The 24,547-nt window shown below is 39.7% G+C and overlaps 1 protein-coding gene across 1 annotated transcript in view; it reads left to right on the top strand.

Annotated features, from left to right (window-relative positions):
* LOC126396554 (E3 ubiquitin-protein ligase rnf213-alpha-like) overlaps positions 1-24,547 on the top strand; it is a 59,508-nt gene that overhangs the window by 2,059 nt on the left and 32,902 nt on the right. Inside the window, exons 4-28 of the mRNA XM_050054738.1 lie at positions 2,208-2,933; positions 3,196-3,392; positions 3,675-3,824; positions 4,060-4,259; positions 4,718-4,986; positions 5,143-5,396; positions 6,672-6,878; positions 7,274-7,466; positions 7,998-8,053; positions 8,157-8,316; positions 8,718-8,849; positions 8,985-9,083; positions 9,177-9,299; positions 10,188-10,377; positions 10,666-10,839; positions 13,008-13,157; positions 13,569-14,194; positions 14,821-14,980; positions 15,059-15,276; positions 16,516-16,653; positions 16,885-17,040; positions 17,198-18,479; positions 19,198-19,382; positions 19,529-19,672; positions 20,175-23,777. Of these exons, the coding sequence (XP_049910695.1) occupies positions 2,208-2,933; positions 3,196-3,392; positions 3,675-3,824; positions 4,060-4,259; positions 4,718-4,986; positions 5,143-5,396; positions 6,672-6,878; positions 7,274-7,466; positions 7,998-8,053; positions 8,157-8,316; positions 8,718-8,849; positions 8,985-9,083; positions 9,177-9,299; positions 10,188-10,377; positions 10,666-10,839; positions 13,008-13,157; positions 13,569-14,194; positions 14,821-14,980; positions 15,059-15,276; positions 16,516-16,653; positions 16,885-17,040; positions 17,198-18,479; positions 19,198-19,382; positions 19,529-19,672; positions 20,175-23,777 (9,792 nt within the window). The remainder of the gene's footprint in view (positions 1-2,207; positions 2,934-3,195; positions 3,393-3,674; positions 3,825-4,059; positions 4,260-4,717; positions 4,987-5,142; positions 5,397-6,671; positions 6,879-7,273; positions 7,467-7,997; positions 8,054-8,156; positions 8,317-8,717; positions 8,850-8,984; positions 9,084-9,176; positions 9,300-10,187; positions 10,378-10,665; positions 10,840-13,007; positions 13,158-13,568; positions 14,195-14,820; positions 14,981-15,058; positions 15,277-16,515; positions 16,654-16,884; positions 17,041-17,197; positions 18,480-19,197; positions 19,383-19,528; positions 19,673-20,174; positions 23,778-24,547) is intronic.

The raw sequence follows: 24,547 nt of genomic DNA, 5'->3' as shown, positions 1-24,547 counted from the left end.
ATGTTTCACAATAAAAGCCTATTTAGAAAATGGAGGGATTCTCTCTCTGCTGAGGTTATAAGGGGCTTTTAATTTGAAACAAATTCAGGAAGTGTTGTTTGAAATGACGACGCGATGTGTTAACTTTATAAAGACAACAGGAGCGGATAAAAAGTAAAAAATATAAAGACACAGAGGGATTAATAAATAACGGACCGTCTATAATGTAGTTTGTTTCAAATGAAGCTGGGAGCCTCTGCCGCTGTGGGGAGTAAAAGCCCCGCCGCTATTTGTTAATGTTATTACTTTATGTCAGTCTCCATTATGAGGACCTAACATTAGGCTCGTTCGAGATGAGCCAGGCCTGCGCAGATTCGATCACCGGTGATCGGCGCACAATGCATGCCAGTTAGTTTTGTGTCTGACTTCATCCCGACTCGGTCTGACCTATTACAAAAGTGGACGGCGATAAAACCGCAAGAGCGAGGCGGCTGCAGTTTTCAGAGCCAGGCGCTGCTTTGCTCTCCACCGACTGCACCGCCTGGCTCTCACCTGATCTAACAGCTGATTGGTTCAGATGTTGACTCAACAATATGACGTTTTAGATAAACTACTCATTTTTGTTGAATTTTAGAGATTAAGATTGTATTTGTATGATCTGAAGGTTTATTCTGTGAACAGAAAACATGTGTGACTGATGGTGAAGTTTAGTTGTCAGAGACTAAATACATTCATCATAAACTATACAGAGTCTACTGTACTATATTAATATTGGACTTTTTTAATTATTGAAGTATTTAGCAACACAGAGACTTGTGATCAGTGGGATGTGAGGATTCTTAAAATAACATCTGTACAGATGTGAAGCCCTGACTGTATCTGACTGAACCTTAATGAAAGCTGTTGTCTTGTTTTTTTTTTCCTCTGAAAATATTCACCTTATAGTCAGACACAATTTATTTAGCCTGTGTAGTTGAGGGGGACAGGTCAAACTGATATGATGCTGATTTACAGGAGAATTCATGTCAAATGGAGGATAAACCCTGAACATAAACTACAGATCACCTGTAAAGCATTTTAATAAATTAATCTATCATAATTAAAACAACTGGAGACTGAACATCATTCCAGACAGGATGTAAGTGTGTCTGTGACTTCCTGTACGGACTGAAGGCTGCTGGGAACTGTCGGGAAACTGTCAGGAAACTGTCCGACTTCACCGCAGCTTTTTGTCACCGCCCCCCGCTGCGGCCGCCTGCTCTCGTCTACTCTCCAGGCGAGGCGCAGTTCATCTCGAACGAGCCTATTGTTAGTAGTATTATTAGTTAATAAATCACCTTGACATGTTTGACATTAAGCAAACCAGCTGTCATGAAAACTACTCTGCATCACAGTCACTTAATATAGAAACTCTGGAATAAATAATATATTTGCGGAGCAGAGTACAACACAAAACACACATACCTGTTTTGAGTCCACAGAGAGCAAAATGCTGTCATGTGTATTCTATCTTCACAACAAGAGGCCTAACACGAGAAAAAGACAAGCTTAAACGTGTATGCCATGCGAAGATAAAATGGCGGACGCTAGCACACACAGGAACAATGTGGTTTAGCTAGTTCACTCAATCTCTCAAAACTCACTTTACAGGTAAAATGCCCAACAGAAAACCTACTCAAATCATCTACCCTGGTTATATTATGTGTTGATAAGCTGCATACTGCATGTAGCAATACGTACTTTTTAAGGGTAGCTGCAGTACTAAAACTCACCCACTGTTTCTTATATTCAGGTGAATATACACTAAAGAAAATATACTTATTATATTCAGTTTCTCCCAGTTTATCCCCCTAAATTTCAAACACTGGACCTTTACTGAAATGAAGTCAGTCACATTAAGTTATTATAGTGACCTAGTTTGCCAAGTAGACCCAGTTCGACCTGCAAGTTCAGACCGATCTAACAGCTACTACTAACATTTCAGTTTCACATGGCTATAAATGACTAAAAAGCCATGGCACTGCCTTTCTTTTTTATCTTAATATATATTCTTCCTCAAAATGGATGATCTCTGTTTTATTAACTTGTGCTGTGAAAAAACTGTGGTTCACTGGCTTCACACATCAACCATTCAAATAATGAGGTAATTTCTGCCTCTTAGAGACAGGTCTATAAGTCTGAAACTGATGTCTGCCAACTTGCCAAGCTAACTTTTTCGACTCTTTTAGGTGCAACCGGCTAGTGATGACTTAGAGGCAGCCAGAGGTGGTGCTACAACACAGGAGTCATCAGATAACACTGCCAGCCCAGCCACTCTGGAAAAAGGAGCCACACCCTCATCCCCCAGCCAGACAGTCTCAGACGGTGAATCTGTCACTACCAAGAGGACACAAGTCCCTGAGACTCGTACAGAGGAAGAGAGGCTTTCTGCCACAGCTCCTGAAAGACACTCTCAGCCATGCAGTGAGACAGCACCTGGATCTGTTTCCACCACCCCGCCCTCCCTGACACCTGTCAGTGATAAAGTAACAGAGCAACAAACAGAGGTCTCATCAGATAACAGTACAGAGGACAGACCTGATGCAGTTCAAATTCCTGCTGACAGGCCGAGTAACACTCAATCTGGGCCACAGTCATCTCTAACATCAGCTAAAGAAACAGGTTCCACTGCACCTGAAAGATCTGAGCAAATCCCTCAAGAATGTCATTTGATGGTAAATAGGTCTGCCTCTGAACCAAAACAGGATGAGACATTATCTGGGGAGACACAAAATCTCTCTGATAATGAAAATCAGCCTAACACTGAACAGCTTACATTCACTAAGCAAACTGACACCAAAGAAGACCAAGAAGCCAGAGATAAGAGATGTTACACAGTCGACCCAAACACCAAAAAGTCTGAGTATTCTGCTGATCCCCGTCCAGCAACAAAGAAAACCTACCAAAACACTGAGGTAGTTTATATCATCACTATCAGTCAAATACACAGTTGTAACCCTCAATCTGACTCAAACCATCAATCATTTATTAACAGTGGGAAAAATTCAATGACAAAGATTTTTATAAATAGCAAAGACAATACAGTTTGAGTTTCGCAAGTAAATTGTGAGAGTTGACAGGCATGATCTACACAGCTGATTCTTTCTGTCTTGCAGGGCTTCAGGAACGTGTTGTTTTACATTTGCGTAATCTTCAAATCTTGATTATTCCTCACAGGCTGTTGACACCAAATCAGATGAGAAAACAAACACACGCTCGGCAGAGAGACAGGAGCAACAGCCAGGCAGCAGAGATGTAGAAGTCCGCAGGCCACCAGTGCCCTCCAGCCCTCCCAGTTCGACTGATGAGAAGGCCGGTCCTTTAGTGGCAGCAGATATCTCAGAAACATCCACTGACCTTCAGGCTACACAAATGTACGTTTATAATAAGTTTTAGAATTGTTATTTTTTGTCTTATCTATCTGATATATTCATGTATTCATGTGGTTACCTAACCTTACCTAAAAACCTAACCTGATGTTCTGAGCATCTTATATTACAAAAACCAAATGTAATTTAATCGCTGTAGTTTCGTCAGGTTTTTATGGTAAATCTAATCCAGTATGTTATTCACGACAAAATATTTTGATAATGTGTTTTGGATTTTAAAAAGAAAATATTTAGTTAACTTCTATCTACTTTATTTTTCTTTTTCAGTTTACTGAGCAGTGACTATATGCCTGTGTACTTCCATGCTGTCACTTCCAAAGATTTTCATTTGGATCCAGAGAAGGATATGATTTTCTTAAGGTCTGACAAATTGTTTGGAGGATGGCATAAACGTGGCATGCAAATGTCCTTCTCTAGGTATGGCTTCCTTTGAAAAACACATTCTTTATAATCATACCAGCACAACTGTTTTGTCATTGCTCCACCTAGAAATAATAAAATCAGACTGTCATGATGTGCATGTTTTTCATTTAGTTTTCTTCACCACCTAGCAGTATAGTGACTATTATCCAGTGGATTGTCTTCTCTGAAATTATGAGTTTGTCACATCTTTGCCTGTCCTATCACTCATAATCACTGCTGTGTTTCACAGGCCTCTAGGAGACAAGAGCTATCTTGTTGACGGACAAGTCATGATTTCCAAGAATATCATTCATGAAAACATACCCTACAAATATGTAATTTACAAGCACAGTGAAAAGTCCTTCATGTATGAGACAATCTACCAGAAAGGTGGAAATCAACTAATCAACAGGTGCCTGACAATCAAGGAGGAGTTTTTAACACATGAAGGTAAGTTTCGACTGATGATTTACAAGAAATTGCAGCACAGAAATGTCTCAAAAGATACCTTTGAGGTCTCTTAGAGACACAGTCTTACAACGCATAGATTGTCTACCAGAAAACACTGTCAAGTTTATATTGGGTCACCAAGGGGGATGGATGCTAAGATCTAGGAGAGCAGCTGACCTCCAAATAATAAGATGCATGTGTGCAGTGCTGGAAAGCGATTCAGCCCTGTTTGGGCACATAGTATATTTGTCTGTTTCTCTGTATCCAACCAGCTGTACAGTGTTGTAGTCTTTGTCAGCCAATATGTATGTATGTATGTATGTATGTAATACATGTTAGTCAGAGACACTTGTTTCAAGGAATTAACCATTTATGGTTATACAGTTTGATTTGGTTGAAGGCTTGGTTCTGTAGCACATAACATTTTCCTATTCATTTTGATATGTTGGACTTTCAAGGGGAGTGGCACCAGTACGATGATGTGATCTATCTTGAGCTGAAGAAGGGTCGCTGGCCTTGGAGTTCAACCAAAGACATTGTGTTGAAAGGGAGAGATGAAGCTGGCAGGGTGATGCTGGATATGATCTTTGACCTTCTTACAACTTGGACTGAACCAAATGTGGACAACTTCTTTTTACTGCTCCAGCAGTTCTTTCATACATACAGCTATCCTGTGCTTCATGATGGCATGAAAAGACCATGGGGATTATCATACAATGAAGAACAGGTAAATCTCAAGTGTTTTATTCTAGAACAGCTCATGGTCCCTGATAATCTGAGGCAAATTAAATTAATTTAAAAAGAGCTTTCAGTACAGTACAGTACAGTACAGTACAGTACAGTGGAGACATTGATTGTTACTTTCTTCCTTTACTTTTTCTAGGTGAAAAACCTGCTCAGACACGTTCTGAAAGAGAACATCAATCTCAAACCCAGAGGGCAAAAAGAAACAACAAAATCCCTCTTACCTCTGCATGCAGGAGTAGTTCGTTTGCTGATCTACAACAAGTATCTGAAAGTTGACATGATGGATCAGCTATCTAGCTTGTGTGATCTTCTTTGCCTGCCGGAGATGCCACCACATGATTTCTTCTCTTTCTGGAAAGACTTTGCAGACCCTTTGGCAGATAAAAAGAGGTAATTGATGTGTGAGTTAAGTTTGCATAAAATAACAAATATTACCAATACAATATATTATTATTCCACTTGGTCAAGTGCAGTTCTCCACCAGGCAGTCGTCCAAGCTGATGGTGGCCATTCTAGACCAACACATTCTCACTCCAACCTTGTCACATATTGACGTTTAGTCATGGGCATGGACTTTCCTTATTTCCTTGTCTTTTCCTTTCCTTTCCTTTCCTTTCCTTTCCTTGGTTTCTGGCACTGCAAGTCACTGCTCAAGCGTCAGATTTCAACGACTTCAGAGTGAGACCAGCCTCTCTAGAGAGTTAATTTCAGCAAAAGCAGCATATTTGGAAGCTAATATAAATCCATATCTCGCCTATTTTTGAAGAAACCATGGACAGATGGTTTTTCTTACTAACAGGCACTGTATGTGAAATATAGGTACAATATAATCATGAGAATGAATGTATTTTTAATGACTAAAACACAGCCACAAATCTTTGATCCATGTTGTTTATAATTGGACTTTGAATGGTATTAACTTCAAAGGCTACAGCACAACAAAGTTAGTATGTCCCCTAAAATGTCTGATCTTGACAATATTGACTTGTATCTGTGCAAAGTTTGTCTCTCGAGAGGTGTTTTCATATTTTTCTTCTGAGGGGGGTGATGTTTATGCACTTCCCTAAAATCTAAGGGCCCAAACACACAAAGATGGTTTCAGAGAAGTAGCAACAAAGGCCTCCTGCTGCGTCACCTGACGTCGCTGTGTCTTGGCAAAAAAGTTGCACATGAACACACTGCAAAGACTTGTGCAGATGCCCAACTGGCACCTATGCAAAGTATGTCATTGGCCTCATTTGTTAAAAGGGTCTATCCATCCTGAAGCACTCCTTAGAGTGAAAATACTCAGTCACTCGTTGGTGTCTAATGTTGATTTGTTTATGGACTGTGTTGTATGTTGTATTTTTTAATGGCTGCCATATGGATGTAGAGCCCAAGACAAATTTCCCACTCTGTGGGACAATAAAGTTAATCTTGAATCTTGAAATACCCCATACAACCCCCTTTCAAAAAAAGTGAACTGTTCCTTTAACAGATGACAGCAGAAATGTATAAATTACTAACAACAATGCCATTAAATCCAAAGAGTCAGAGGAAGAGGAGATACCAGTGTTTTTCTGTTGTTTTGGCACTTAAATGTAGATGCTGAACTTTCAAATGTTGAATTCTTTTTTTTCACTGTAAATATAATGAAACTAAACATTGACTTCTTCACTGGTAAAGTGTTGCAGATGCTGTTGAGATGTTGTGCAGCAATGCTAGACAACGCCAAATTGAGAAGTGGGTCTTGGTCATCCCTCTGATTCACCTACTGAGAGGAGAAAGCAAACCATTTGGGCCAGTTCCACCCGAACTGAATCCAGAGTTTGAATCCTGGACGGGTTTGAGAGGGAACAACAGAGCACATTCAAACAGGGATCCTTATCTTAGGTATGTGTTTTTCTCCTGTTAAAACTTTAACAGATGAAGGCCTACAGAACCTTTTAAAATATGAAAAAATCTTTAAACACAAAATCCTAAAAAACAATCTTGCACATCACTTAAATACTCAGAAATTTCAAACCCATAGTTAATGTTTTGTCATATATTTCCTAAACACAAACTTCTTCATGCAATAGCCAGCTTTGTATCATTAAGATTGAAATGTCATTGCTTATCCTACATATTCCCTAAAGAAACCTAATATAAGTGAGTAAATGTTCTTCTGTTGGCCTATTGGGGCTCCTTGATTTGCTATTAGAGCAGCCCAGATTGTGATATATATTATTTGTGGGATATTCTTTTTTTCTTTTTTTTTCTTAACCTCACCACCTGGCACCCCCAAGGAATGTGATCGGGACCATGAAAGAGCATGCGTACCTGGCAGACATTGATTGTCTTCTTGTGCACTCCTGGATGTCTTTGCTGAATGTGGATGATCTAAAAAGTTTCATGTCCAGCGTGTGCGTGGAGCTCCTAGACATTCTTCATTACATACAGTTCAGTATAAAAACTGGGATCAATCACTCCAACTACATGGTATGTATCCTTAAATTGGCTATAAGATCATATTTTTATAATAACAATAAATCGATGGCATCAAATGAGTGTAAAAACAATGCGACAATATGAAAGGGGTCACTCATGGTGATTAACCTACAGAGAATTATCACCTAAATCAGCTCCCCTCGGCTTTATGAAGCTGCAATTTTACTGATTTGGTTCACTCTCACTGCTTACATTCAGTAGAAAATAACACTCAAAACCCACTGTGGATAACCTCCTCAGCACCAAACAACAGGCAGACACAGTTAGATACTGGCTGGGTAACATTATAGAGAATTTAGCAGCTAAAGAGCCACACATTTCCTTCAAGAATTGTAAGAGACCAAAAACAGAGCTAAGAGAGCTAAATACTGGATACGCAAATGTTTACTAACAAACTTGCAGTATCAACTTAAAAGATGATGATGATGTCAGTTTTACAACTTGTTCCACTGACCCCAGTTATTGCATGTTTATATAAGAGTTTTCACTTGCTATATCTTCATATTACTGTATGTGTTACAGGCTTTGGGAGAACTGGCACGTTGTCTTATCGACAGAGAAAGCCATCGCAGTAAAGGGTAAAAAATAATTAGTACAGTAATACAGTATCTCTGCAGTAATGCCTAGGAATTTCAGCAACATTTATGCATACACAACAATAATCAAATATTTTCTCCATAGTTTTGATGACAAATATGGAGAGTGTTGCCTGAAAACTGCAGCAAGGCTTCTTGGTTCTATCTGCCGTCACACAACAGATCCAGGTCGCTGTGATGTTCCTATCTACTTCCTTGATCTGGTCTGTCTCATTACCAAGGCATACGACCGCACAGCTTCCCAGGTGAGACTCATCTGTTAGTCCGTTGGACAGGCCACACTTTATTGGCTCCATACCAAGCCAAAGTCAAGGCTTAAAATGTCTGGAGCAGTTTACAGCAACAGCATTATTCTTTATTTTGTTTATCTTGCATCAAGGAAAAAAGATTCAACTCAATATGAATTACTAAATAGTGTGAATGAGTTAATTGTTGTTTTTCCTCTACCAAAAATGTATGTATTTACACTTTCATGTGAGTCTTATTTTGTTGCAATTTGTTGTTCCTCATTAAAAAGAAGGTACACAGCAAAGCTGAAAGCGAATGACTAGCTACGCTTTTATACATAAATGCAAACAGAGTTTTTGTATTACGCAAAATAAATTCAAAAGATAGAGATATCAGTAGTAACTTCAAACTGTTCCAGGCAAGAGAGAGAATTCATGAAGAGTCAATAGGGGAGACACTGGAGACAGTGAGGGAATGGAGGAGAAAAACCTTCAGAAACAAACTGCTCAGTGAATGGGGGTGTGCCTTTGCTGTACTTGATGAAATCAAGGTGAGCCCAAATATATTGTAATGTATACGTTGTTCTCTGTTATGGTTTTACCTTAAAATAGTCTTTTTCCAGTGTGATAGCCATTTGATGTTGTATAAAGTACTTGTGACAGAGCTGACATGTTTCTCTTTCAAGGTATGGGAGAAGTTACTCTCAATATCCTTCAGTCACAAGGAACACACTTCATTCTGGAGAAGAATCTTCATGGAAGATTTTGAAAGAAAACTAAAACAAGTAAGACTGAAGTTGTGTTTGTGTTTATATGCTGTAAAGATATTTACATGTGCACTTGAGAAACAAAACTGAACATGTGTGCTTCTCTGCTAGGAACAACCAGTGAATCAAATTGGAATATACTCAAACAAGATGGAAGAACTGAGCAAGACAAGTCCACTGTTATGCAACACAATGGAGAAATGTGCATTGGAGGCAGTTGCAGCTGTTTGTCAGGTATGATTTCTGCTTTGGGATTTAAGGCGGTGAATAAACAGTTAATGAACACTTTGTAATATTGTCTTTATTATTATATAATTGTAACTCCTTCTATAAGCAGTGAGAGATTGTGTAGATAAGTGGTGCCCAAACCTTTGATGACTAAGTGCCAGTTTAGGGAGCCAGCATATGATTGAGAGCCGTACAGGAAAAGTGCAGCTGTGATTTGTTCACCGAAATCGTTAACTTTAGCCATTAGCGCTGATGATAAAATGTAATTCCCAGGACACTTGTGCGGCACCACTTGTTGCTATGCAACTAGTAGCTTTCAACAAGTTGTCAATCCATAACCTGACAAATGCTTGTTATGGAGGTGCAGTTCGATGCTGTCTCCTTGTGTATTAAATGTAAGCTAAAAGTGAAATTATTGAAATGGACCACAACTGAAAGCATGCATGCATTTCATGTAATAGTTGGGGGCCGCACATAATGTTTCTGATGGCTGCCATTGGCCCACGGGCCACACTTTGAGCATCAATGTTGCAAACTGTTTAAGGGCTAACAATTCTTTAACAACTCATATTAATATTACAAGGCTGCAATTATGAATACCTGTAATAAATGACTTCCAAAGACACTTAACCTTGTAAAGAAAGACAAAAAATACAGTTTTGACCAAAAAGATTCTCATGCAATTAATACAATGATTAAATCAGTACATCTCTCTTTTCTTTAAGATTTTGAGCTCCCCTCCAACACACCTGCATGACAAATATTAGATGTGCACATTTTTTTCTAAATCTTCTTAACAAAATATAAAAAAGAGCAACAATTTTCATAGGCTGGACTCTACCAGTGTTTGGTACTAAATGATTTTATATTCACTGTAACCTTTTTTCTGTTTAGGATAAATCTGGCAGAGCTGTTTCAGCTCTATTTGAGAAACATGATATCACAAAGTTTGGGAAGCTGATGTCTGTTGTTGTGATGAAGACATGGCCCACAGATGCAAATGGAAAATACATCGATGGCAAGGACTCAATATTTGAGTACCTTCTAAACTGGCCAGTGGCCAAAACTGTTTTCCAAATGACAGGTAAATACCTAAATATAGTAAACAATGTTACAAGAATGAGTTTGGACTCTGTTCTTTATTAATGAATAGCATACGGGCACTCTCTTGCTTAAAAGATAATAGTAATGCCTAAAGAAAGAGAGTGAAGGCTGGCTGGCATTGGGCTGTTTTGGGCTCATCTCAAGTCAGTCTATTTAATTATTGTCTCACAGTAATTTTTTTAGTGATCAACTGTTGTTCTAGGTTTTCTTGTGTACATAACGCACAGTAAACTCTTTTGTTGTTTATGGTTGCATGCTTGTTTCCCAGGTTTAAGAGGAGGACTGATTGACAAATTGTCTGATGACGCACAAATCAGGATGACTTTGGCAAGTTCAGCATTCAAATCTGTGTCAGAGAAGTTCCTCAGTGGAGAAATCCAAATGAAAACTTTAAAGCAAATCCTCCAGAAAGAACATGAATTTCTTGACTTGCTGAAGATCGGTGAGAAGGAATATCTGTCTTATTTCTGCTGCTCGTTCTCCCCAACTTCCTCTTGTTTTGACTTCTCTTTCTTTATGTATACTTTTATACTTCCTTTACTTCTTCTACTGCTACTCCAGATTCTGTATGTAAAGTGAAGTATGACTGATCCCTGATCTTTTAAATAGTGGTCTCCAGCCTGTTTGACTTGGTACCTCCTATCAATCTGTGTAGTTTTAAGTGGGATTTATACTTCTGCGTGGAATCTACGCCGTACCTACGGTGTAGGCTCTGCGTCGACATAGAGCCTACGCTGTAGCCTACACCGTAGCCTGATGTGAACCTCTGCAGAAATGTAACTACACGTCGCAGTGACACAGACCTTGTGTATATTTTTGTAAGCTGAAACCATTTCCCTCAGTGGAAACAAAGTTTTTTTTTACTTCAATTTCACAGATAAGAAAGAATAAATTGAGCACAATAAAGCCTCCATAAAATAGCATTTTAAGTCTTTAAGGATTTATCCAGGCTGCATATGGGTAGAGACGTTAGCATGTTATATTTGTTTGAAGGACGTGTTTAGTATAAGGAAGTTGTTTTATCGGTGAATCTTGTGAGTTGTAATTAAATGTTGCTGTTGTTCCTGGCTTCACATGAGTAGAGAGAAGATCGCTAGCTGCTAGGCTAATTCATACAATGTAAAATGCCAAATGCTTGTGCTAATAACGTTAGCATGTATTTGTGGGGAAAATGTGTTCAGATAAAGACAAGTGTTTGTCTGTGAATGCTGCGAGTTATAATATAATGAAGCCGATTTGTACTTGTGTTTGAAATTGTCTCTGTTAAGCCATGTTTAATGTGTGTTTTGAATCAGCTAAACTTTACAGCACTTCACAGAAACCTCCACTGCCGACTAGTGTTTTGAAGGTGTAACTGCAGAGTGACACGGACACACCACCGCACAAGTATAAATGCTCACAACAGCGTAGGCCACGTGCATAGACTTTGGCGTAGAGTCTGCGTAGAGCTGAGACATAAGTATAAATCCCGCTTTAGTTGTTTATGAGTTGTCAGCAGATCAACCTAATAGTGTATTTCAATCTACAGTTGTTAAAGCTTGGAGCATAAGACTGCAGCAGTTCAAGGCCTAGAGAGGTCAAATTAGCCCCTTCTATGTCCTGCCCCTTTTACTCTGGGCTCCAATAACAGTTGAGCAATTTTGGTATGGCAGAACCTTTCAACTTTCCCCTGTCCTGGGGACTTGATATGCTATGGGAAAACCAAACTTTGAAGGTGGCTAAAAGATGTGGCTGGGGAATATTCACAATCTTCATGGACACATGACATAGTATAGTCACATTTTAAGCTAGCTAATGTTAGTGAAATGCTAGCAAACTAGCTAGCTAACGTATAGCCTCAAGAGGAGATAGCCTAATGTCAGATCACCAGCGTCAACCAGGTTTGTTTCCTCCCTATTTCGGTAGTAATGTTAATTTGTTGACATATTTTAGTATGACTTAAATTATAGTTCTTATAAGTTATGTTCATATTATCTCTGTAAGGCAATGTGCCGCCCCAAAGTAACTTTCTACAGTAAAAAGAGAGACTAGGTCAGCACCATGGTCTGTAGTCAGTAAGTGCATTGAGTATTTTTACTGATCCTCAGGAGGGGTAAAGGGGACACATTCCCAGCAGTGCAGGAGCGATGGTAACTAACAGTCTTGTCAAACTAGTTCGCTACACAGCTTTCTGAAGCTACGTTGCGTGAACCAGCATCGTCATATTTTCTTTTAGACAAGCTTGTCTGACCTAGCAACAGTAATTAAGGGGTTGGTACTTAGGACTGGTCAATAATTCAATATTTTACTGAAAAAATAAAGATCAGAGAAAAATCAGAAAAATGAATGCCCATTTGTGTCACAGAAGTTTGTTTTCTACTGTTTCCTACCCCATTCATCATGTCAGAAATCCTCAGATTGATCTTGTGATCTTTGGTGGGAGGGGCAGTTCCCCAGGTGGAGAACCACTGCTTAAAGCATGCCTATCTTCATATTCTTTTTGTATGCTGTGTGTTTGTACATCAATATGGGGATATTTAACAGTGGTTGTTACTCTTTGTTGAGGCTCACAGTTGTAAATCTACTGTTGTGTTACTGTTAATCTGTAATTTCCTCTGTAATTTCCTCTAGATGGCCTCTGTGATGATGTTCGATGTAGAGATGACAGTATGAGAGAATTACTGAAACTAAGAAAAGATGAAGCAGAAGCTGTCCATCGTGAGAAGGAGTTTGTCAAGGGTCTTCTTCAAATCTGTCAGGAGCTTCCACAACATGTCAAAGGTAGGCAGCCCTGGCACACTGAGAGAAAAAATGTTTAAAGTTCAAGCTATTTTAGAACTATGATTCTGTTACTGCTTTGCCTATTTCTCGCCTCAAATGTCTTCAGAAACATGTTTTAGCTTACTGTTCAACTTTAATACGAGATCATTTGTTACCAGTCGGCCGCCAGTGGGTCAAATAGACGAGCTTGTATTATGTCCCCTACCAGTGGGAGCATTTATTGCTGCAGTGCAACACAGTGCATTTAGGTAGTTGTAGGTTTTCTACTTCCTGAGCAAAAGCAAATGTCCTTTTCGTCTCTTTTCTTTGATCATGTAGCACCAATTCCAGAAAGTGATTGTGTCTTGTTACTGCATAGACAGCCTAGTTTTATGAAAAGACCATCTTTAATAATATATTTTTAATCCACAGTTGACTTCAATGGGTTGGACAAAAAACTGAATCAGGACATTGAGATGATGAATCTGAGTGAATTCATGAAGGTTCACACTCTTTATGGACAGACCTCTCCTACAGCTGGGCAGGTCACTTATTTCAACCTTTGTGATAAGACCCGTCAGATGGCTTCAGTACTCCATGCCATTAAAGAAAGCACAATCTTCAAAATGTGCTGGATGAATCAAGTGGAAGAGTTTTCAAGAGGCGAACCTGATACAGATACAGATGACACTGAACATCATGGTGTCAATGAAGAAATCTACACTCTCGACCTGGTCTACAGTCAAATATTCCAAAACTGCTACAGCAAGTACAAAGAGCTTTATGATGGTCTGAAGAGTGGGGAACTGTTACTGGAGGAAATAGACAGCCTCTTTGAGGACTATAAGGGAAAGTACAAAGACTTGCAGACAGATTTGTACATCATGTGCAGAACAAATCCATCTGATGATGGAAGATGGATCACAAGGAGGATTCAGCAGATTCAACAGTACCATGATCTTCATCTTGCAGTGGAATCTGCCAAAATCATTGTGGATATCAGGAACACAATATGTCCAGACGGAGACTTTAAAGCATTGGAGAAATTGCTGCAAATGGTATGTTTCCTAACAATTTGCTGCTCTTCCTAAAGTTCGGAAGACCAGATCTCTCCTTTAAAAAGGTGTTTTAAAGAAACACCTTTACCTGTAAGACATTAGCAGCAGACCTACTGACATGGCATCATTCATAAGGGAGGAATACTCTTGGTGGATATAGAGGAAGATGTAGTTGTATTCAGCTGTAAAATATGTATTTTCTGCATGCACGATTGTAGACATACTGAAGTACATTGGGGTCAATTAGTAATTAGCTATTCCACTGTACACATTCGTTGTTGTGTAGATTGAAATGTGAAATGAAGATTGAAATAATAAGCTTTGATGAGTACATCACTCACTGTCCTATATCATTAAGATTAGTTTAATATTAGTACTAGTATCCTGTTTGTGCATGTGTGTGTCCTCGGACCTGTGTGTAATTGACAAGCAAGAGTGAAAACATTGAATTTCCCCTCAGGGGGATTAATAAAGTTAATAAACTTAAACTTAGAGTTTGACAAGATTGAACTTCGTGTAGTCATAAACTGTTGTGTCAATTGGGCTGTTATAGTGCCATCTAAACTGGAATCATGACTCATAAACCCATCGACTTCATACTGTACATTAATTTTTTTCAGAATCAGAATCATGCTAACTTCAAGAAAAACAACCTGAATTACATAGATGATACCTTCATAAAGGCCAAAACGATTCTGATGGACATTACAAAGGATCGCAGGGAATGTCTTCAGAAGCTCAGTCAGAGCAGAGAGTTTGTCCTATGGGTTAAAGAAGAACTTGAAGGTACAGTAGATACCATTATTTGTTATCAAGTGTTAAACACAACGATTTGTGTCAGCTTAAGGAAATTTGTAATTGCAGATATCAATGAGCTGAAAGTTTTTGTTGACCTGGCAACCATCTCTGCTGGAGAAAATGACCTGGATGTGGATCGAGTGGCCTGTTTTCATGACGCTGTTCTCGGTTACTCTTCCATGTTGTATGGACTGAAGCAGGACTCTGACTTTGAGGCCTTCAAAGAGGCATTGTCAAAATTGTGGAAGGCATTTGAAAATGACAAAGAGATACCAACGAAGCTGGTGAGATTCCACCCTTTATGTTACCACCATTACTGCCACTATAACTAAATTAGAACTACTGAATTTTAACATGCTGTTAAAAATGACCAGTTTAGACCAAAGATTCGTGAGATGATGTGTTAAAACGTCCAACTACTTGCAATGCGCTGGTTTACAATGTTCTGAAACCTGCCAGTTTACACCAATGCAACTAAACGAGATGGTGTATTGTCTCCATCGCAACAACTCTTTGTTCAGGCTTTTTTTAAAAAAATTTTTAAATGGCACAGACAAAAAAAAAGAGGTTAGAGATTTTGGAGCCATCCATGGATGCTTCAATGGAATACCAAGGGGATTTATGTAAATTTATGCCATGAATTTGGTACAGAAGCTGTCCTGTCTTTTGGCAATTTCTCACATCTATTCCTAGACCAGTTTCATTGGTTAGGGGAGTAAGTGGCATCTCTAATCAGCAGAGAAAATACTATCTAGACAGCGTTTCAGTGGGGGAACAGCTGATAATAACTCTGCGCTTCTTGACAACAGGTGAGCTAAAGCCCATAGATACAGGGGACAGATGAAACAGGGGATGTGACTTAAGTTGCAGAGCGATTATCAACCGACTGCGTGGGGCCAGTTTACAGTGCTGCAGCTTTTCCCTGTAAAGTTTTTCAACAGTCTTGTCGCAAGTCTTCGGTCAGAACTGGGTCTTTGCTGTTGTATTGTCTAAACCAAAGTATTTGAAAGTGAAAAATAAAGATTGATTAATCAGCTATATCCAATATCAGAGCACACACAACTATAAAGAGTTTGGTAGGTCAAGGTTAAAACAGGAAGTAGCTCTCCAAAAAAGTAAATGATAAGGTTACACCCGAAAACCACTAGCATCGGTGTGGTGAGTGCTTCAGAGGTCTTGTTAAGTAGTTTCTAGATTTTATTTTCTAGTTTCTAGTGTCTTCTTTCACAAATATCAGCAATTAGGTTGGCCAGTAAAATTTTATCTTAATGAAAAGGAATTACAGTCAAACGAAATATGAAATAACAATAATTAGTGCACATTCAACATTTAACACAAATCTTTTGGGAAAAGCAGTATCCTCTAAGGCGAGCTATCTACCTAGTTTGCTATGTATGCTGAGTCTTATTTATCCAGTTTCATACATTTCTATAAATGCTATTCATAGAGCACAAAAAACTTGATCATTTTTAGTTTACTTCGTAATTACATTCAGATTCTTTTTTGTTTGGTGTCTGTTTCAGTGGGATACAGCACGTCATCTGGAATGGTTAAAGACTGTTAAGGAAAGCCATGGATCTGTTGAATTTTCATCCCTGTCGCTGGCTACATCCATCAATGAGAGAGGAATATATACCATCAAGGGCCAAAACCAGAAAAAGGTACACTAAATTGACTATGTGAAATAATGCTTTTATTTAAAAGAAACACACACACAAAAAAAAACCACAACAAAAAACATGACAATATATTGTACAGAAACCTAACAATTTTTAACAGTTATAATGTAAATATGAATCAACAAAATTCAAATGTATTTTATTGTCTTGTTTATGTTATGTGAAACATGTACGCTAATGTAGTCCATGTCATATTGATTTCTCCCTCTACAGCTTGCTTTAGAGACTTCCCTGATGCTGCAAATTCAGGACGGACATGAGAAAAACATGACATACACTTATGAGGACCTGAAAGAGTTGCAAAATAAGCTTATGCTCATGTCTGGAAGAGGGGAACAAAAACAGAGTGAAGTGGAACATTTTGCTGAGGTGTATATTAAATTGTATATCTTCGTGATAAGAGATTTATAGCTCTCTTATCAAAAACAGTATAGTTTAAGCCCGCTTTCCTGTAAATTCATGTTTAAAAGAATAATCTATGTTTTGTACACTGCCTGAATTTAATTTTTTCTCTCTTCATATTTAGGTGTTTGACAATGTCCAAAGACTTGCCAAAGTATTTGTAGACCTCTATGCTGCAGGAAACCCACTCTTCAGGTGTTGGGAAGCAAAGATTTTTTGCAAACCTCAGAGTGACCCATGTATCATTATGGACATCAACTTTTGTAAGATCCAGCAGCACATCCAGATATGCGGAAGTCTAGTTGAACAACTTACAGCACTGTCCGAGAAGATTGAGTTGTTTCTTGATGACTGGCGAAACTTCATGAACAAACAGAGGTCTGATCACTATTACCTTAACTACTTCACAGCAGAACAAATATTCTACCTGTGCACTGTTGTGACTCCGACAAATGTGAATGCAGATATAGAGGACAAAGCTTTAATGATGCTCACTTTCATCAAACCAAACTGCACAACATCAGATGTCTGGAGCGCATGGAGAAGGTTTCACAACCAATTTGATCCTGGAAAAAGGATAAATGGAGATACTGACTTTCGAAGTCACTTTCTTCACCAGGAAGACAGCAACATGTCTTCAGCCAATGAGAGTCATTTTACAGTCGATGATCCAGCACACAAGGCAGACGAGACTGTTGGTCTGAAAGAACTGGAAGAGATGTGGAATGGCTACATCAAGAATGAGGGAATATTTTTCCATGACCTTTTGGACGTTAGGAGTTTAGGGGATCTGTTGAAAATGATGACTGTCACAGAAAACGAAACTGAAAATGAATGGGAAGAACCAGTGCTCTCAGAGTCAAAAGATGATTCTCTTAGAAGAAGTCTCCCAAAAGGCCTTAACCCAAACCAACCTAATCTCATAATCTGTCCACAAGATGAGGTCCTGACTTCAAGTATCTGCTTGTACATGACCAGTGACTATCAGCCACTGCCAAGTTATGATGAGGTCCTCTTGTGTACCCCTGCAACATCCTACGAGCAGGTAGAGCTTTTCCTGAGGAGATGCCTCACATCATGTGACATCGGCCAGAAGATTTACACAATGCTTTGGGCTGACCAACTAACCTATGACGTTAGCTGTGCAATGGAAAAGTGTTTTCAAAGACTGCGGTCACTGTTTAAACATGATTACAGGCTAGTGATCTTTTGCAGTTCTGACAGGGAGCACACTTACATTCCTACTGCATTCAGTCAGTTCAAAAGAGACTTTGTGCCACAAGAGTCATTGAAAAGGATTCAGAGGTATTTGTCCAGGCATTACACCATCCCCTCAGATCACAAGAATGCTGTGTTCAAAGGTGGCCATTCTGTTGGCATTGTTGCTTCCCAACGTGCAGGAGTAGGTGGGTATTACTTGTACAGTAGGTCTTTCTCCTCATATCACTAATTTACTCTCTGTCAGAAATATGTAAGGTAGTTATGCAGATAGCCCATCAACAAAACCAACTACAGAAATAACAGCAATTTCTATAGCTAAGAATTATATGGTAAATATTGAGAATTTGAACTTGAGACAGATCATTTGCTTATATATCTTGAAGTGACATCCAAATCTTTAAATCAATATGCAGACCCATGTGTTGAATTCCATAAGTCTTAATCTGTGCATTTGGCAAAGTTGTCTGCTGGATATCCAGACAATTTGCAGTTTTTTTGTCACATATTCGGTAACGTGAGACATGGGAATACTTTTTGGTGTGCCCTTTGAAAACGGGCTTCGAGTTGTATGGGAAATGTTATTGCATTTTGTTCAACCAGTTGTTGTATTGAATAATGCTTGTCTCTAGATAAATATCAGCATTCTCAGGTTTGGATTATGTAATTTTGAAAATGACCATATAAGTCTATAAGACCATTGGACTGAAATCAGTTATACATTTTTAATTATAGAAAATAAGGTGCAGAATCAAACTGATCTTGTTTTGTGATTTATGGGAATTAAATTCTTGCTTCCTAGAGACAGAAATCTGTAGCACATTCTACTCAGTTATTAATGAGTGATTATTGTTGATGCCATGATTTCAGTCAATCAAATGATTTATGGTTATTCTACCATTTTAGGCAAGTCATTGTATGTCCAAAGACTGTATGAAAAGCTGGAGGGAAGTGTTGAACAAGGAACTGCATTTAAGAAGTGCATCCGACTAACCGAACATGAGATTGATGACCACAAGGTTCTTCAGTCTTTGTATGACACACCAAAGCAAAAAGACCTCAAGGTGTTTCACTTTGATGTCACATCCTCGGTAAGCAATATTTACATCACCATGATAATAAAAGTTATTTGAGTTTTTGAACAATGTGGTTCTCAGAGAATATTAGAGATGTTCAAAATTTGCTATATCCAATACTATTAAGACTTTTTTCTATTTATACAATTTTTAATACCCAGGTGCAAAAAGGCTTGAATGAATTCCTATTCAAGCTTTTCTTTTTGCGGTACCTGATGGATTCAGATGGACAGATGTGGCGCTGCAGCCACAAACACTTGTACATCGTTGAGTTACTGGAATCCAGAAATACTCAGCCCAGATCTGTAAGTTGAGATTTACTGTTTGTGTTTTGTCATACCACACATTTGTATTGATTTCCTTTTATTATTGATATCATTGTTGCATCCTTTTCCATCCACCCCTCCTTGAAATGTTTTGATAAAAGACCCTCAAATAACTTAAGATGATTTGTGGTTCTACACAATGAGATATTAGGGGAGTCATGATTCACCAAATTCACCATTTGTTTAGACTTTCGAGTTTAGGTTCACAATTCGATTCAAATTTAGATTTTGATGTCTCCAATCCTGCTTTTGATTTTAGCGATTGAGATGGAAATGAAATGGTGATACCCCAAGTGCAACCACATCTAGCATATTGTATTAATTGCTATCGGGACAGGGATAATTGATGGTGATTGCAATTAGTAGCTAGAAAGAGATTGAGTTATAACTATTTAGTGAATTAAATTTTCTTAAGATTTTAGAATAAGAGGATAGGGTGAATTGATTATAAACTTGAATATATTTATTTCTATATTTTTAGGGACAAAAGGAAAACTTTGCCTTCTCAGATGTTTTTCCAAAGGTACTTTGTCGTGCACCAAAGGATGTTATGACTTTGGAAATGAAGAAAGAGGAAAACCCTGACTTGGAGAGTGACGACCCTCTCATGGATGATGAATGTTTCAGGAGTGAAGCTTATCAAAGACCATACCAGTACCTCACACGTTTTTACAACAATACCAATCTTGACAACTTCACTTACCAGGGCATTGAAGGGACTCATGCAAAGTGTCTTCAGATATTCTTATTCTACTGTGGCATTCTCGATCCATCTTGGGCAGAGCTACGTAACTTTGTCTGGTTCCTTAATCTTCAGTTGCAAGACTGTGAACATTCAGTCTTCTGCAAATTTGAGTTGGTTGGAGACACTCTTCAAGGGTTCAAAAACTTTGTTGTTAAGTTCATGATACTGATGTCCAAAGACTTTGCAACCCCCTCACTAAACATCACTGACCAGAGCCCAGGGAGACAACAAGTCGACATCAGTGGGCTTAATGAAAGAGACTTGGCCCCATTCCTCATCAGAAAAAGGTGGGAATCCAAGCCACATCCATACATCTTTTTTAATGATGACCGAATATCCATGACTTTCATTGGGTTTCACCTGAAGCCCAATCACCAGAGAGGGATTGATGCCATAAATCCCTTGACAGGAGAGGTGATAGAGAGTAACATCATGACTCGGGAGCTGTACACTGGCTTAAGCCATCAGGGAGTCCCTTTTAATAGGAACTTTGATCAGCTTTCTCGAGCTGAGAAGATTGGGCAATTGTGCAGTGTGCTTGGCATCAAGCAAACACTTGATCCTGATGAAACATATGAGCTGACCACCGATAATATTCTCAAAATGATGGCAATCCATATGAGATTTAGGTGCGGCATCCCAGTCATCATAATGGGTGAAACAGGATGTGGTAAGACGAGGCTCATCAAGTTTATGTGTGAGTTGAGAAGGTGTGGAGCACCGACAGAAAACATGAAACTGGTCAAGGTCCATGGAGGAACAACATCAGCAATGATATATGAGAAAGTGAGGGAAGCTGAACATCTTGCAAGGACCAATAAAGAGAATCATGAATTTTACTCTGTTCTTTTCTTTGATGAGGCAAACACCACAGAAGCCATCAGCAGCATCAAGGAGATACTTTGTGATAACTCTGTGCAGGGACAACAACTTGGCTCTCAAACAGGACTACAGATTGTTGCTGCATGCAACCCCTACCGAAAGCATACAGACAAGATGATTGAAAGGTTGGAGACATCTGGATTGGGCTACCGGGTGAGGGCTGAGGAGACTGAAGAAAGGCTTGGCTCCATCCCTCTCCGCCAGCTTGTGTATCGTGTACATGCGTTACCCCCCAGCATGATTCCTCTTGTTTGGGACTTTGGGCAGCTCAGTGACTCAGCAGAGAGAATGTACATCGAACAAATAGTGCAAAGAGAGGCAAATGCCAACTCGATTGCAAGTAGTTATATTCCAACTATAACTCAAGTGCTGTCGTCATCACAAAAGTTCATGAGGGAGAGGAAAGATGAATGCAGCTTTGTCAGTTTGAGGGATGTTGAGCGTTGCATGCATGTGTTTGTGTGGTTTCACAAAAATCACTCCATGTTTGCTGCGCAGCTGACAGTATTCCTTCAAGATGCATCTCAGAAAAAAAACACAAAGATGTCATCGTTCTCACCTGCTCATGACAGAGTAATTTGGTCACTCTTGATGGCCACTGGAGTGTGCTATCAGTCCTGCTTGGAGGACAAAACACCATATCAGAAAACCATCAGCCAGTTGCTTCCTCGTGAATACAACACAAAGAGAGTACAGCAGGAAATCAATCTCATGCAGGACCTCCTACTCAGTGGTGTACCCATGGGGAAGACAATAGCCAGAAATGAGGCTTTGAAAGAAAACTTCTTCATGATGGTGATCTGTGTTGAGCTAAGAATTCCCCTGTTTATCGTTGGGAAACCAGGGAGCTCCAAATCACTGTCCAAAACCCTAATTGCGGATGCAATGCAGGGCCCCTCCTCTCATTCTGAGCTCTACAAGAGGCTGAAGCAGATACATCTGGTGTCTTTCCAGTGCAGCCCTCATTCAACTCCTGAAGGGATCATTAACACATTCAAACAGTGTGCCCGCTTTCAGGAAAGCAAAAACTTGGATGAATATATCTCAGTAGTTGTTCTTGATGAGATTGGATTGGCTGAAGATTCCCCTAAAATGCCACTGAAAACACTGCACCCACTACTGGAAGAGGGCTGTGTCGATGACAAGCCAGAACCTCATAAAAGGGTTGGGTTCATTGGAATTTCCAACTGGGCACTGGACCCTGCCAAGATGAATCGTGGAATATTTGTGTCCCGTGGAGATCCAAATGAGAAAGAGCTCATCAAAAGTGCTAAAGGGATATGCTCGTCTGAAGAAATTTTCCTTAAAAAGATCGAACACCTCTTTGAGCCTTTTGCAAAGGCATATATGAGAGTATGCAAAGAAGGCAGGGGCTTTTTTGGTCTGCGGGATTTCTACAGTCTGATCAAGATGACATTTTCAAATACCAAATTAGGTAATGAGAGACCCTCCGCAGAGCAAATCACTGGAGCAGTCCTGAGAAACTTCAGTGGAAAAGATGATGTGGATGTGATGGGCATATTCAGCGAAGAACTCAGAGATGACTTTGCCAATGCCAGCCTCACCACCATTAATTTGGTCAAGAAAAGTATCTCTCCAACTTGCCAAGGAGACGAAAGTCGTTACCTGTTGATCCTCACAAAGAACTACGCAGCTCTTCAGATTCTCCAACAGATATTCTCACTTCACAACATCCATCCAGAAATCATCTTTGGGTCTAGTTTCCCAAAGGATCAGGAGTACACGCAGATTTGTAGGAACATCAATCGCGTCAAGGTTTGCATGGAGACTGGACAAACAGTTGTGCTTCTGAACCTTCAGAATCTGTACGAAAGTCTGTATGATGCTCTCAACCAATACTATGTGACCTTGGGGGGTCAAAAGTATGTTGATCTTGGATTAGGAACACATCGTGTGAAATGCAGAGTTCACGAAAACTTCAGGCTCATCGTCATTGAAGAGAAAGAGGTGGTGTATGAGCAATTTCCAATCCCACTGATCAACAGGTTGGAGAAACACTACCTTGACATCAACACTGTTCTCAGAGATGACCAGAAGGACATTGCCAGAAAACTTCAGGAATGGGTTGACGATTTTGTCTCCCTAACTAGTCAACACTCCATGCAAAAGCAATATGTTCCAAGTGATGTCTTCATTGGCTACCACTCAGACACATGTTCCTCTGTGGTCCTGCAAGTAACAGAGAATGAAAGCGTTGAAACAGAGAATGAAAGTGCTGAAACAGGTGCTCAGACCATGCTGCACAAAGCCAAAGACATTCTGCTCAACTGTGCCACTCCTGACTCGGTTGTTCGTTTGGACAAATCCAGACTGCCTGATGAGGAAAGAGTACATTTAATGGAAAAATATGTCCAAGATAAGATGCACAGTTCACTGGGAGACTACATTGTCCATCACACAAAGCAACTGGAACAGTCCCACATCTTCTTTACTGAGGTAATTTTTTTACTGTTCCATTAAATGGTACAGGAAACAGTCCACCCACAACACTGTGACATTGTTAATTAACATAAGACAAATTATATATATAAATTATTACAATATATACACCAATCAGCCAAAACATGCCATTCATGAATGCCATTCATCATCTTGTTCCAATGTAATGTTCTGCTGCAATACCTTAGGTCCTGCCATTCCAGTGGATGCCACTTGACGCGCTCTACCCACCTTAACACTTTACAGACCAAGTAGCCCCCCTCTTAGCAACGGCACTCACCGATGGCAGTGCCCCTCCCTCAGCAGGACAATACATCCTGCTTGACCATAAAAAGTGCTCAGGAATGGTCCGAGGAACATGATAAAGAGCTCAAGGCATCAACCTGTCCTCCAAATTCACCAGATCCCATTCTTATCAAGCATTTGTGGGACATACCTGGTACTCCAGAGGTACCACCGATCCATGGTGGGGCTTCCTTGGATCAAACATGGCTCTAACCTGTCAAGGCATCAGCACAGGACCTCTGGGGTGTCCTGTGGTGTCTAACTCCATGGCATTAGTGGCAGGTCCTCTGAGTCCCATGGGTTGTGAGGTGGAGCACCAGCACATCGCACAGAAGCTTGATCAGATTGGAATCTTGGGAAGTTAGAGGCCAGATCATCGCCTTGAGCTCTTTGTCACATCCCTCTTGAGCAGTTTTTATGGTGTGGCATGGTGCATTGTCCTGCTGGGGGGGGGGGGGGGGGGGGGGGGGGGCCTTGATCAT

The sequence above is a fragment of the Epinephelus moara genome, chromosome 10 (assembly GCF_006386435.1).
Source record: "Epinephelus moara isolate mb chromosome 10, YSFRI_EMoa_1.0, whole genome shotgun sequence".
Lineage (NCBI taxonomy): Eukaryota > Metazoa > Chordata > Actinopteri > Perciformes > Serranidae > Epinephelus > Epinephelus moara.
This window is presented reverse-complemented; position numbering and strand designations above follow the sequence as displayed.